Source organism: Somniosus microcephalus, chromosome 13 (assembly GCF_052327205.1).
Source record: "Somniosus microcephalus isolate GS21.2 chromosome 13, FLI_Smic_1.0, whole genome shotgun sequence".
NCBI lineage: Eukaryota > Metazoa > Chordata > Chondrichthyes > Squaliformes > Somniosidae > Somniosus > Somniosus microcephalus.
The window spans coordinates 140,312,659-140,328,511 of NC_140999.1; the positions used below are offsets into that span (position 1 = coordinate 140,312,659).

General features: G+C 43.3%; 1 protein-coding gene across 3 annotated transcripts in view; it reads left to right on the plus strand.

Moving 5' to 3' along the window:
• Positions 1–15,853, plus strand: part of LOC147108617 (nuclear factor of activated T-cells, cytoplasmic 2-like) — a 184,110-nt gene that overhangs the window by 77,427 nt on the left and 90,830 nt on the right. For all 3 annotated transcript variants that reach the window (XM_086005303.1, XM_086005304.1, XM_086005305.1), the window contains exons 7-8: positions 11,767–11,822; positions 13,945–14,074. In XM_086005303.1, the coding sequence (XP_085861429.1) occupies positions 11,767–11,822; positions 13,945–14,074 (186 nt within the window). The remainder of the gene's footprint in view (positions 1–11,766; positions 11,823–13,944; positions 14,075–15,853) is intronic.

Genomic DNA, 15,853 nt, shown 5'->3' on the forward strand with positions numbered 1-15,853 from the left:
GATTTAGCTCTGGGGCCACTGTCCGCTGTAATATCAATGATTTGAATATAGGCTTAGAGGGAATAGTGTCAACATTTGCAGATGATATTAAATTGGAGGTATAGTTCATTCTTTAGAAGGTCAAAGGAAGCAGCAAAGGGATGTTGATAACATAGGTGAATGGCCCAAAAAGTGGCAGATAGAATTCAATGTCAGCAAGTGTGAAGTGATGCATTGTGGTAAAAGATATAATGGCAATAACTATGCTTTGAATGAAGTAGGCACAGTGCAGGAGGCGAGCACAGGGTCTTGTGAGTATAGGTTCACAGGGCATTAAGAACAGCATCTCAGGTTGATAATGTTATAAAAAAGCGAATCAAATTCTAGTTTTTATCACAAGACATATAGGGGTAAAAATTGGGTAGCGCCCCCTTCGCCGGTGCGCTAAATAGTTAGCGCCCCCACAGCCGATTTTCCCAGGTAGTGCCCCGAGAGGGAGGAGGGGTGTTACTGGAAGCACCCCACGTCCCTCTTGGGGTGCTGCAAGCCAAAACCGCGGTGCTACGTGCCGCAGTTTTGCAGGCCTTCCTCCCCATATTAAAGGGGAGGGGTCTGGCACAGCGCGTCCCGGCGCCCAGCTGGGCCACCAGGGATCAAGAGGAGTGCCGGGCTCATGGAGAACAGCCGGCACCTCATGGGGGGGGGCTTCGTGGGGGCCGGGGCAGCAAGGGGGGCAGGTGCTGGCAGGCGACCAGCAACAAAAATGGCCGCCCGTCACCTCTCCTTTAACTAGCGCCGCCCCGGCCGCAGGTAGGCCCCCCCTGACGCGGCGGACATACTGTCCGGCGGTAAGTAGGGGGCGCCACCCAATATTACAGCCGGGGCGCAAGCGGGGCGCTGCGCATGGTGATGACATCATCGCCGGCTGTGGAGCGCCGTGGCTAACCTCCCACTGAATTTCGCGGGAGGCATTAGCAGTGCCGCGCCCAGGCGCTAGTTGATTTGCACTCTGTTAGCGCCCTCTTAGGGAGGCGCAAATCAACCGAATTTAGCCCCCCTAGAATATAAAAGCCAAGAGGTAATGAGCTTATATAAAACCTTAATAAGACTTCAGAGATTATTGTGTACAGTATTGTGCTCTACACAATAAGAAGGATAACAAGATTTTTGAGAGGATACAAGAAAGGTTTCCTAGGATGCTGCCTGGTATGAAGTAATACAAATACAAATAAAGACTTGAAAAATTGGATCACAGCTGAAGAGGGTTAGGACTAGGAAACTGCCCTGAAGAACTCCTGAAGCAATGACATTTCTCCTCATCTCAATCCTAAATGGCCGCCCCCTTATCCTGAGACTACGACCCGGAGATCTAGAATCTCCTCTGCACCATTGCCCACATCCACCTGTACCTGTGCTCCTTCACCACTGAAACCTGCATACATGCCTCCATCACCTCCAGACTTGACTACTTCAGTGTCCTTCATGCTAGCCTCCCTTCCTCCATCCTTCATAAACTTCAATCCATGCAAAACTCTGCTGCACAAATCCTGTCCCACACTAAATTGTGCTCACCCATCGCTCTTGTCGTCATTGACCTACATAAGCTCCCTCTTTCCCAATGCATTAAATTTAAAAACCTTGTCTTCATCTTTAAATCCCTCCATGGCTTCACTCCACCCTATTTGCTACAATCTCCTCCAGTCCTATATTACCCCTCCCCTCCCAACTAAACACTCCAATCCTCTGACCCTGTCCCTTTGTACATCACCCTTTGCCCCAACCTTCTGCCTTCAGCCATCTGGATACTGCTCTCTGGAATTCCCTCCCTTAACCTCTGCTTCTCCACTGCCCTCATTTAAAAAAATCTTCTCAAAACCCATCTCTTTGGCCGAACCATTGGTCACCTCTCCTAACCTCTCCCTTCCTGGCTCAGTTCCCATTTCCCTTATGTCAATCTGTGAAACGTCTTGAGACATTTTTTATGTTGAAGCCACTATACAAATACAAGTTGTTATTTTTGTCCCATATCCAGAAATATACTGGGTTCTGATCAGGGGATGAGAAATTGTTCAATAAAGGGCTCTATGACCAAAAGCAAGAAAAGAATCTGTGTTTGTTGCCAAGTAAATCAGAATTATTCTTGATACCTTGGTGGGCTAATATACCCCTAGCTCTATGTTCCTTAATACAGCCCAGGGCCATTTGCAGCCAACCTCCTCATTACTGCAATGCTGAGAAGACTTGCTGCCACTATTTGCCTCTTGGGCTCCATTAACAACCTTGCCAACTGTGGGACATTGGCTGAGCTTGGACTCAGTGCTACTTTCTCCTTTACTAGCTTGCCAGCAAAAGAAAGCAACGGATGCTATTGAGAGGCTGAGTTACCACAGCTTCCATGCAGCAAGTGAAAGGGCCCTCATATAATTAAATCCTTTAATAGACCTATCAGTTGAGTATCGAGGGGTCCAACCCCTAGATCCCCAACTGAATTTACCCCACATCAAATGGCCTGAAAGAAACTCTTGAATAAGTAAGATTGCATGAAAAACGTGCCGGTAGAAACAGTTGATTTGCGAGCTGGAAATGAGAGAGCTAGTTACTGCTGTTCTTTCTCAGTCAAGGTGCAGCAGGCTGACATCCGTCTTCCACTCCCAGCAGTATGGCTGTGTTCCTCCAGTCAGGATCTGCAGTATCATGGATTCCTGAGTTTGATCCGGAGTGGGAGGGGTTTGATCCGGAGCGGGAGGGGTTTGATCCGGAGCGGGAGGGGTTTGATCCGGAGCGGGAGGGGTTTGATCCGGAGCGGGAGGGGTTTGATCCGGAGCGGGAGGGGTTTGATCCGGAGCGGGAGGGGTTTGATCCGGAGCGGGAGGGGTTTGATCCGGAGCGGGAGGGGTTTGATCCGGAGCGGGAGGGGTTTGATCCGGAGTAGGGGGGAGTTTGATCCGGAGTAGGGGGGGAGTTTGATCCGGAGTAGGGGGGGAGTTTGATCCGGAGTGGGGGGGGAGTTTGATCCGGAGTGGGGGGGGAGTTTGATCCGGAGTGGGGGGGGGAGTTTGATCCGGAGGGGGGGGAGTTTGATCCGGAGTGGGGGGGGAGTTTGATCCGGAGTGGGGGGGGAGTTTGATCCGGAGTGGGGGGGGGGAGTTTGATCCGGAGTAGGTGGGGTTTTGATCCGGAGTAGGGGGGGTTTTGATCCGGAGTAGGGGGAAGTTTGATCCGGAGTAGGGGGGAGTTTGATCCGGAGTAGGAGCTGCATGTCGGCCCACTGTGTTCCTGCTGAGAAAGCCAGAAGTTCTACCTGCCCATTTCATTCAGCACTGAGAGATCAGTTGTTTCTGCCAACAGATATTTCTGGAGGTGAGTGCTCACATCACTCTAAGTGCTGGAAATAAGAGAAAGGGTTACAGTTAGGGCTTGGGCAGGTTACTTTTGAGCAATCCAAAACAGTCTTTAAAAGGGCTCACACAGGGCTGTGGACACTGAATATGCCAGCACCATGCCCTCCCTACCAGTAACCTCGCAGACCAGCAGCACAGGGCAGAACCAAGCCATGGATGCAGTGAATTCTGATGCTTCTGCCTCTATCCCACCTGCTTGTCTGATCCGGCGGTCTCTCCTCATCAACAATTGCAAAGGTAAAGAGGTCAAAATGGGACTGTAACAAGAGAAAAACATTAAAGGAACATGGAAAGAGAGAGAGAGACACATGAATGGAAAAGAGATAGAATAAAAGGAGGAGAGAGACAAAGTGAAGGAGGTGAGGGACAGAAATGAAACAGAGTAATTGAGAAGTGAAGGGGAGAGTGAGAGAGAGAGAGAGAGAGACAGAAGTGAAGGAGGTGAAGATGGTGTGGTCCAGTCACATCAAGAAGTACAAAATGCAGTGGGAGTTGAATGTGGTGTTGACTCATAATTCTGCCTGACTCAGATGCAATTTAACCATATGTGGCTCACTCACTAATTGTCACAATGGATCCAGCTCACTGCTCCAAAAGGTTGGATGCTCCTGATTTAGAACGTAAGGTTGGAATCTGCTAAAGAGAGACAGATTGACATAGAGGTCACTGGATACTTTGATTATGAAAAATATTTTAGCACAAATATGTTATCTAATCCTAACCTGTTGTGTAATTGTTTTCCAAATTCTTCTTCTTAGACTGTGGGCATAGAGTCAGGCTCGTTTACTCTCTAATTTCCCTCAGAAGTAGATAGCCGGGAGACAGATTGATTGTGGGCCTTTTAAAGTTGGTGCAGAAAATTGATGCAGTCCAGAAACGTTTGTTTCCAAGCATTTGCTTTGGTTGTCCAATTAATTGCTTCATTTTACTATATGTCATGTAATTATCCTGCTTTAAAGTTTAAGGAATAATCCAGCCTGTGCCTTTGCAGGGGATGATTTTAGAAATTGCACTATGTGTTAAAAGTGAAAAGTTGGTTGATTAAACCAGTGATTAGAGATCTTCAGTGATGCTGATGAACTTGTGTCGAGTAGGCTAACATCTCAGTATTAACACCACATAGTCAAAACGATGCAGTATAAGTGCACACCTTTTTCACTAAGTCACTTTCAAGTCAATATTTGAATGAGAAATTCTTATTTACACTGCAATCTTCTGAAAATCCTGCACCCATGCTATAATAGTTCATACTGTCCTTCATACTGAGCACCAAACTGCAGGTTATACAGTTATAACATGGCTTTATGGCTTTCCATCTTATTACCTTACTGCAGTTTATGTTTCAGTTTCAAAAATATAAGAGAATTGTGATATTTATCTCTTGACTGCTATGAATCAAGAAATGTTCTTTGGTTCTATATTTCCCTGTAGTTCTACACATCAGCATTCAGTATAGATTATAGCATTAAGCACAACATTCACAAACCTCAATACAGATTCAATTCAATTCAATTTTATTTGTCATATATGCAGCAGACGTGTGTACTGCACAATGAAATGTTGATTTTTACGAGTCCTCCCAACATTGGATTAAACATTAGAAAAACATTTCCCCCCCACAGGATAGTGAACATGAACAACATCTCAAAGAAGGCTGTTGATTCAGGGACAATTAATCGTTTTAAAAAAATCATGTCTTTTTTAACTTTTTAATTTTTATTACTTTTTAAAAACAAATTATTTTTTTCTGGATCGATATATATTGTTTTTCTAAAAAGTTTTAGGGAGGAGAGGAAAAAAAATCTTTATACCCCCGTAGAAATCCCTCTTTAAAAATAGAGACTGGGCTCAATCAGTTTGTGAGCACTTTTTGCGGAGGATCTCCTCCCCGCCCAAAAATTGCAACACAAGCTTACGTAGATTGTCCGTATCGATAAATCTGATGGCTGGGCATGATCAGTGAGATTGGAGCGGCGAATCTACTAGTGGAAGAACAGTTTGTTGCAGCTTGGATGGGTTGGACTTAGAGCCACCTGGTGAGAGGTTGGTGCTGGCTGTAGGGGCCGGTCTATTAGTTAATATCTATTGAGCAGAGGAATTGCAGGTTATAGAGATAGTCATAGCACTATTATTTTTTTTCAGGGGAAAGAACGTAGTGGGTCATTTTGCAAGTATGTGCTGTCGGAGGGAAACCTCACCCACTGCTAGAGAATATCGTAAAATTGCGAATGGGCTGTCCACAATTGTTCAACCATTGAAATCAACGGACAAAAATTGCAGTCAGCGCACCCACGATTTTCTGATACACACTGATGGCAAGAGGGGTCTTCACTACTAGCACATATGTGGAAAATTACCTTTGAGTGTTTCTTAAAGTAGGGGATGAACAGTGTGGGTGGGAAGTCAATGTTAGAATAATCATACATGGGCGTTGGACGGATCAGGCTTTATGGTTTGAATTACTTTTTCTTGCTTTGGGTTTTATGTTCTTTTAACTCACTTTTGTGCACAAAGGAAAGAGGTACAGGTTTTAAAGGTTGAAAAAAAAAGCCTTTCAGTAATGAAAAGTTAATTGATGTCTTATTTATTTGTTGTTGATGCACAATTATGTTCTGGTTCGTGAATGCACTTTGGCCTAGAAATTCCTCTCGGGAGGTGGTGCAAAATGGGCAGTATCGGATCGGTTGGCCGTTATACGCAGCACCTGATATTGAGTTCCACTGCCCAAGACGAATTTCTAGGCCCATGTCTCTTGGTGGTAAGTGGACACAAATCTGATTACTTCGGGGACTCCATGAGATCTACTCGTATGTTTTGTGGTTCCATGGTTTGAAAACTTATGACCTTACCTATAGCTTTCTGTGGGTTGAATGCTTTCACCTGGATGTTGTTCTTAGACACGATGGAACACACCAGCATTTACACTTCATCGCTCATAGCTGCTGCAATGAGAGCACTCCAAATGACTTCCAACAAAAATATAGCAAGTTAAGGTGAATTGTAGTTAAAAGTATGCGAGAAACTGTGCTACACAGTACACTAATATTTCAGTATAGGTCCCTATTGAGTAAATTCTGAGATCATTTGGGCCAGTAGATTATTCATTTGAATGGAATCTATTGTACTGAAACACATCTCTGGAAAGACAGACATCTTTTTAAGATGAGCAAAAATAAACCTTATAGGGTGCCTCATCTTGCAGTCCAGGGAATTGAAGGCCACCACACCACTGCTCAGTGACTCAATCTGAAGGGAATCCCTGGAGTAGTGCTGGTTTTCAATTTAGTAGAGCCATTGTTGTGGTTGGAAAACAGCCAAAACCTTCTAAAAAGGGCAGGCAGCATGGTTTAACTCAGAACAGTAGATATGCTTACGAATAGAGTGTTAACCTGTTAGGGCCGATGGTAAGATCTAAGATTATCATTTGTTATACTCAATTCATGAATAGATTAACAGAGCTGTTCCTGGGTTTGCAGCAAAACAGGATGAAGAGCTACAATTAATTTGTCTAATTGATCAAACCCATTCCTCTCACTTGCTATAAATTCACAGCCAAGGTAATTTAACAAAGATTTGAATTGATCACTAATTAATGATCATGAATTCCACTTATTGGCCTTTTTATTCTTACGTAATGCTAAATGTATTTTTTTCTGAAGACTCAATTATTTCTAATAATAGATTCCCATACATCTTAAGATTTGATTTGCATTCATCAGTTTCAGGGGCATCAGTGCTGGGGAATTTTCATTACCCATTATCAGCATCAGCCAATCTCAGGTCAGTTATGTATTGCATGGGTGAGTAAAGGTTTCTCTGCTCTACCTCAATATTCTGTAAGCCAACCTCAGAGCACCCCTACGGTACCAGTATGAATTTTTACACATCTGACACCTTGTTGTATTTTGAAGTCAGACTGCCAATTTTCTGGTGATTAGAGCTACGGACCCTCACCTACAAGAACTGGATTGAAATGGATAAAGGTTACTTCAATCAGGAGTTTTGCAGGAGGCAAATAAATACTTTTATTCCATCAACCTGGGCTGGATTCAAACCCAGGTCACGGAGATGAAAGGACAGTAAGCTAACACATTACACCATCCAGTTTATCCAATTCATCTTTTATGTAATAGCTTCCACTTTATATTCAGTTTCTTAGTATTTCATTCTTTTAAATCAAACTTTCATCCACTTTCTACCATTCTCTGTCACAGCATTCAGATGGAAGTGTTTATAACTCTATCTAATGAGGCAATTGTACTGCATATTTTCCACTGGCGTGAAGCAAGATTCATTTTCCACTGGCATGAGGCAAGATTCATGTTGCATTGAAGAGCAGTTCATCTGTACCAAAGTTACTTAAATGCAGTATTTTTCTAACAGAGTGAGGCTACCTGCAGACGGTGGTCTTGCTTCGCTTTGGCTTTGCACTGGTTGCAGTATAACTGCAATTAGTAGGCAACTGAATTGTAAACCTTTCAGGTAGTCTCCTGAACACTAAACTAAGGTTTTAATTCTAAAATAACAAAACAATAATGGTTGGAGGCCAGTGTGCAGAGCCTTGTAGATGTGTTAAGTACACATGCACAGAACACTCCCTGCCCTGATTAGAGAGCAGAATAAGTGGATGGTATCAACAGGCCCTGTGTATTCATACCACTCTGAAAATGGTGTTGGTGTCAGATCAGTACCTATATACGATTCAGATCTTCCCAAGATTATTGTGTAGTACCACTTCATAAGTGACTGAGAGAAGTGGATGTCCATCCGTAGGGGCAGCAGAGGTGCTGGGAATTCCAGGAACTGTTCCTTAGATACTTAAGTGTTGGCAAGTATGAGGTGGACAGTGACTCAGAGCAGGTTGGTCCTGAGCAATGCAGGGGGTGGGTGGGGAGTGCAGGGGGCAGGGAAACTACAAGAATAGCAGAGTGACAGTAATGGGAGATTCTATAGTTAGGGTATAGATAACCTTTTCAGAAGCCATGACCAAAAGTCCCAAATGGCATGTTGTCTCTCTGGCATCACAGTGAAGGATGTCATGATATGGATGGAAAACATTTGGAAAGGGTGGAAGAGCTTTTGATAGAATAAATGGGGAAAACATATTTCCTGTGGTTAAGGAGTCAGCGATGAGGGAGGTCACCAATTTAAAATTATTACTAATGGGATGAGGAGAGAGGCTAGGAGAAATTTCTTTATATAGAGAGTTCTTGAAGCATTGAATGGTTTGCCACAGGGAGTGGCTGAGGCAGAGACCATTGTCTTTTAAGTGAAAATTAGAAACACATTTAAAGTCAAGAAAGATACAAGGCTATGGAGAGAGAGTGGGGCAGAGGGATTTGTTCTGAATTGCTCTAGCAAAGAGCCAGCACAGAGACAATGGGCTGAATGGCCTCCTTCAGTGCTGTAAATGTCTATGATTCTGTGACTTATTTTGTAGTAATGCCTTTTGTAATTCTCATTCTTGCCAGTTTATTTGGTTCTAATGGCAGCAGCAGTGGAGAATAATGAAAACAAGTAGTGGGGGGAAAAATAACAAAAAATGGCAGACTGCACAACAAAACCAACTAATGCATGGAGCAAAATGCAATTGCAAGCACTTTTGCCAGCGACTCAAACTGTGGTCTGCTTATAAGAAGCCGACTTGAGCAGACCAGATCCCAGGACTCTTGATGTACGTATTTTATGCGGGTGAGGTGCATGATGTGAATGGAGCCTTGCTTGAAATCATACGATTTGGCTCGACGACCTGGTTTTAATAGTTGTACAATGTTAAAAAGCCTCGTGCATGCCCGCAGCGCAGCCTCATTCTGCGCCACAAAATTACGTGTCACAAAATGTGGCGCTCAGCAAATTGGACCTGCAACCACCCACATGGCTCCGGGCTGCTGGAGGAGCCACACAAGATCAGCCTTCTGCTTTAAGGTTTCCCAAATATGAATATAAAAACAGAGATTTCTTTTGAAAATAAGTTGTGAGCGCTGCTCCTCTCTGAACAGTTACACTTTCAGTTTGGCACTGATTAAGTGGAATCCTTTGTAGCCAAAAAGAAAATCAAATGTTACATGTTTCCAAAAATACCAAACTGTAGTTATAATTACAGTTTCTTAAAATATACAGCATGTGGTGAATAATTAGAAATGAGTCATTGTATGGGACTTTTTGTAAAAGGAATTAGAACCAGCTTCAATGCAATACATATTTCAATAGGTTAACGTTATAGTTCAGGTTGGATTTTCATTGGAATATTTTGTGAAATAAAGTAGCAGTTTACAAGAATTGAAAGTACAAAATTCTGAATAAATGTGAGTCAGTCAAAGTGCCCTAAATTCCAAAACCTGCTCCACGTAGTAAAAAAATGACTGGAAGGAACAACCGCATCTAACGTAAATGATTTTCTGAATTAAAACCGTATCAGCAAAAGAATATTGGCTTGAACGTTGCTTTCAAACTTCTATTCAGGCAGCAGAAAATGTCTGTTAAAGTTGCAGCATCACTTTTATGAATCTGCTGTAATTCAAATCCTTGGCGTATCAAATCTGTCTGACACACTTTTTCAAAACACCTTTGCTTTGAAATTGGGCTCTTTAACAATTAGTGCGCAAATGCTGCACGTGTTCATATGAAATTCATTTGTCCAAGTTAATTCCTCCTTTTAAAATAGCAAACAAAGGAATTTCACACAAGCACTTGAAGCTAAGTGTTTGGAGCTAATATTTGAAGAGTTCAATTTCAAGGCTTAAGTATGTCTGTTGAACTCTATGAAGTGCTTCCTTTGACACAATGGATGACTTTGGAATGTCAACTTTAACCTTATTCAACTACAGTGTTCAGTAACAGTGTGAATAAGAAAGTTATGATTTTGATTCTGGAAATAGTTGCCTACAAATTCATTGACACCACGTCTGTTTTACAGACGTAAAGCGCCAGCCTTGAGCTGCCTGCCATGTTGGATTGGGCTCCTCCATAGGTGCCCAGTGTGCAAGCAGAAGTATGTTGAACAGTAATTAGAATTTTATAATAAAGTTGGAGGACACTTTTGTGAAATTGGGCTGCCTCAGCCATGTGAGAAATGTGGTGCAGTCATTGTAGGAGAGTGATGGGAGGCTGCGGAGGGGAGTATTGTGAGTAGTGAGGCTGGAGGTGTGAGCAGAGAGTAAGAGAGCAGTATTGTTACCATGACTACTCTGGTAAGGTCATTGAACTTCTTTCGGCCTTGCAGACATATCCTGGGAGCTAAGCTCTTGGCATTGATCACTTCCCATTGGCGGAGGAGATGTTGCCTGGTGGGCTTTCTATCCCCTGCAGTCAACAGGAGCTCCCTCCTCCTGTCCACTGCCTGAACCAGGGCCTTCAACATGGCATCAGAGGACCTGGGTGGCCTGTCTGGACCTCTTGCAGCCATTTTTTTTCAATTTCCTAAGTTTCCCGCAGTCAGAGTGCACCTTCCCTTTAAGAGGTGCTAGCTGCCTTCAAGTGATGTCAGAGGCACCCGATTTCTCGTCTCTTCCCCTCCCCCCCATTGTAAATTTTTCAGATCCAATGAATCCAACTGTCGGGAATTCCCAATGGAAAGGAAAAGATCTTCTTGGTGCTTTTATATAACTCTGCCACTCTCCTGCACTTACCTTTGTAATAAGCAGTCAGTTTTCCTGTAAACTGCCTGCATTGTTGGAGACCAGCATTTTGAGCATGTGCAGACCTGTCATTACATTTTGGCCATTGCACATGCGTGGTATAGTGATGTCATGATGTCACATTACAGTGTTACTACAAAGAGAACAGCAGCATGTGTGATGATATCATAACATTGCATCATGGTGTCACCATCAAAGTGCCCTACTGCTGGAGCAGCATGTTTACTGGTTCCCGCAGTAGTCCGTTTAAATAAAAATGGTAAGTTTATTTTGATGTGGCCGCCAGATGTGCAAGAACCACATAATAAAAGCTGGCAGTGGAAGACCAATTATAAAGTTTACATTGCAAATTAAACGATTGGATTGATGGATGCAGGGACAAAAGGCAGCAGTCAATTTAAATTTGCTTTTTTTCAAGTTACTGTTTTTAGAAGCCTTCTAATTTCAGGAGAAATGGTTTCTTTACACTCTGGAGCCATTTGCTCCATGAAATGGTATGACATATTCAAATAAAATGGCACAGAATAATGCAGTACACTTTACCATACACCTTGCACAGCTTAGTGGAAGAAATCACCTGATTTTGCAATGGTAGTTACTGTTAATAAAGTCGTGTGCAGTGTCTCCTCAGAATCCACCCACGGGCATCAACTTTCATTATTGAAAATGAAGAATGCTATTTATAAAAATACTTTGTTTTTATTCTTTGTGATTATCCACTCTTAATTGTGCTCAAACATTTCTTTCAGATGGACAACAGATATGGGAGGTAGAGGCAACAGTGGATAAAGATAAAAGCCAACCTGTAAGTATGAAGCTGAAAGGACGTTTTATATTGAGACCTGCGGTGTACAAGTGATGAGGAGAGGATTTTTCATAAACATTTTATAATAGAAAGATGACTTATTCCAGTGAAATAAATATTATTTAAGCCTTCTAAGTTCTACAGATGTGTCCGAAACTAATGAAAAGTTGCTGATAAGTTTATAGATTTTAAATAAAGATCTTTCTATCAAACTGCCATCAACTAAAACAGTATTCGTCAGCATTATAGAGGATTCAGAAGTGGCCAAAAAGGTGCACAGTTATACATCAGGAGGTACTAGATTTTAGGCAGACTAAAACAAATGTTCTTTTCTAATTAAATGGGCATTGCATTAATATATATTGCATATTAATCTTTTGAGGACATGTGTATAAATTTTGCTATTTTGTTTTAAAGCACAGGGTATAGTGCTATCATCATAGATCATCTACACGTACAGGGTCAGCTTCCATTTTTAAGCTGATGACACCCAGTTCTACTTCTGTGCACTTCCCACAACCCCCACCATGATCTCTGTGCTTGTGGATGAGTCAAGGTTTCCTCTAACTAAACATTGGAGTGATCAAAGGCATAAACTCCATTATTTTGCCCCCGACGCCACTCCCCATCCACAGGCACCTACTCAGGCTGAACCAAGCTGTGCTAAAACCTGTTTGGCCTAGAGCTTAGTTTCAAGCCTCACATCCTACACATTACCAAAGCTGCTATTCCCACCTATGCAATATCACCCCAGCCTCAACACCACGGCTGTTCAAACCCTATAGTGTTACTGTAGCATGGGTACTGAGTAACATAAAGTTATATGTACTTAAAGAAAGGTGTCAGCAATGATAGAGCAGAACTGTATTCCACTCTAGGGTGAATGTGAGCACCAGCTCCAGCACCAGCTTATAGTCCAACAGCTTTATTTGAAATCACAAGCTTTCGGAGCGCTGCTCATTCGTCAGGTGAAGTGAAGAGATGCATATAGGCACAGCATATATAGTCAGAGAACACTGCCAGATGATTACTGCCACTCTAGGGTGCAATTAGTTTTATTGTAGCTTATTACTGTATTAATGGAGCTTTCCTTTCCAGCTGCACACGAGCGAAAATGTGAATCTAATTTAATCTATCCATGTATTGTTCACTTACCTAACTTTCTAAAACTCTCCATGACTGAAGTTGAGCAGTATTTTCAATTTTATGGATTTTTATAAAGAAACAAGTTTCTTTTCTCAATCTTTTTGGACGCTTGCACTATGCAACATGCACTGTTTATCACTTCTTAAGAGGGCAGATTTACAACCTGCTCCTAGATCTCTGCCAATGACCTGCCAGTTCTGAAGTGCATGAATCTAGTGCTCTGATTCCTCAATCCCTAACTGTGAATAACAATATTGTTTCCACTCAAAGCCCAGATTGAGTGCCTGGCCACGGTTTGAAATTCACCATATGGGTAATCCTGAGGGCAAATTGGCATCAACCATTCCATGGCACTCAGTTTCCAAACCCTTTCCATGTTCCTTTTTAAAAGAATTAGAATGGTGCACCAGTAATTGATTACTCATTTAAAACTCCACCATCCTTTGTGATGTTTATCTACCACACACACAAGACATAAATTGTATGATAGCTGATATGCAAACTGAGTCCTCCATCCAACCTGTAAGAGCTGCACTGAATTACTGATGAGAAAATTTCTCTAACTCTTCTATGAGGAGCTCGGGTTCGCAGAATTGTCTGTTGCTGGCAAAGGGACCTGGATAAGATAGTTGTGTAGCGAGTGCGATGAGGTTACACAAGCTCCCATCCCACAGTGGTCTCAACAAAGGTTGGATGCAGACCTCCATGATGTTTGCAAAAAAATTAGACAACAAAAGGTAGCAATAACCACAGTATGAGTATTTCAGATGAATTACTGCTCAGGTTTATACCCCGAATACTACAACCATAATTTTAGTCTTTTATGGAAGAAATGATCCATTAATGTAGCTGCTGGTAGTTTTAATAAAAAATGAACGCTGCTCGTCGTATTTTTCAAAATATGACAACAAAAAAACATATGAGCAGGGCACCATATCATTGCTGCATTTTCACCTTCTGCTACTTTTCTGTTTAGAGCATTCTCTTTGTTGAAATTCCGCGCTATCGGAACCAGCATATTCGCACAGCAGCCAAAGTGAACTTCTGTGTTGTTAATGGAAAAAGGAAAAGGAGCCAACCACAGAGATTTACATATCTCCCTGCAGGTAAATTCAGCTCTCGCCCAAAAAGTTTCATTCAGCTGAACCCGGAAAGACGTTTGGGTTCAGCCAAGGCCAAGTTGTCGTTTGGATAAAATGTGCGGCCTGTCTGACTTACACTGGGGCAAGGGGGGGAGGAAAATCTGCCCCAAGAAGTTGAATAAGAAACCAGCTGCAGTCTGAACCATGTCTCCAGGCTAACTCAATACAAATGTTGCCAAGATTTTTTTTTAGCTATCTCTAAAGCTTGAGGAAGAAGCCAAGCCACATTCAAACAAACACATATTGTGCACATTTTCTTCGTTATGTGCATGACTGGTGGTTAGTTTTTCCTGTAGCTGAGAGTTAAAATCCAGGAAGCTCCAGCAATTGTTTTCAGGGGTATTTAATGAGCTGGGGCTGTAGAGCAATTTTGAGTCGAATTGAGTTGGGTCAGCTGGAAATTTTAGAGAAATAGGTTAGTCCAAGTTTAGCACCCAGTGTTAGAAAGACTACAAGAAGAAAGGAATACTGCATATATAAAGGCTGACTACAACCTAATCGTTTAGCATATATATATTGCGGCGGTTTGCTTTTTGAGAAGCTGAGAGCCATATCTGCATAGATGTATTGGCCTCGATTTTCATTGGGCTGTGAGGCGGGCTTTTAGGCGTGTGGGTGGTTAAAATCGTAAAACCTGGGGGTCGTGACCCCCACTGCCTGGTTCCCGCCTCCACGCCATTTTAACCTAGGCCCTTAAACAGCACTGATTGGCCTTTATAATCCCATTTTAACAGGCCCTTGCCTGTTTAACCCTTTTCCCACGTAAAACGCGCCTGGTGGGGATCACGCCTGTGAAACCTGGCATGAACACTATTGGCTTGCTGACCAGCAGCTGCAGGCCCAACATTAAAGAGGATATTTGATCAGTCATCATTTGCAGGTGGCTGGACTTTGTTGTCTCAGGTCTGGGGGAACTTTTAGTAGGCATAACCACAGCTGTGGAAGTTTGGAGCCTGACACCCATCTCCAGTGTGACCTCCTGCGAGACCCCTCTCGCCACCCTCACTTAGCGCTTCCTCAACTGAGGCACCTACCAGAAGCATGGGAGGCCTTTTTTTCCTTCCCCTCTTGGCATTAGAGGACCTCCAGCCCCATTCGCCAAATGACACATGCCACAACTGCAGAAGTTGCTATCAGAATTTTTATGAAAAACACACAACTAATGGCATTTCCACATAATACACAGCATTTCACCCAAGTGAGTACCCTTGTGACTATTTGTGCTCTATTTTCCTCTTACGCGTGCTCCTACATAGTGGTTCCCCTGTGGCTTCAGCAGATGTGGAGGCCCCTTGCTCACTTTCCTGCTGCTCCTGTCTCGACACCTTTGGCAGGCGTCCTCCTGGGGTGGCGAGCCTGTGAGGGTTCGCCAGCAGTCTGCTGCGCCTGCGGCTGTGCAGGGGTTGAGACCTCTATCTCCGTTGGGTGTTTACTCCGGCGGGGCTCTGACTGAGGGCTCTGCAGTGGCATGGAAGTGTGAGCGATTGGAGAGGAGCCCCCACTTCCTTGAGGTCTGCCACCAACCTCCCTCTCATGGGTCAGGTCCCCCTCAGTGCCTGCAAGTGGCTTGAGAGCAGCTTGCTGCACATCAGGGGGGCCATGGGGACCCGTATCTGCAATGGCAGTCCTACTCAGAAGGACTTCCATGAAGGTCTGGTTTCTCTGTTCAATAGATGCCCATCGCTCCTCAAGAGATGTCATTCTGTTCTGAACACTCACCATGTTTTCCATACCCTGGCGACT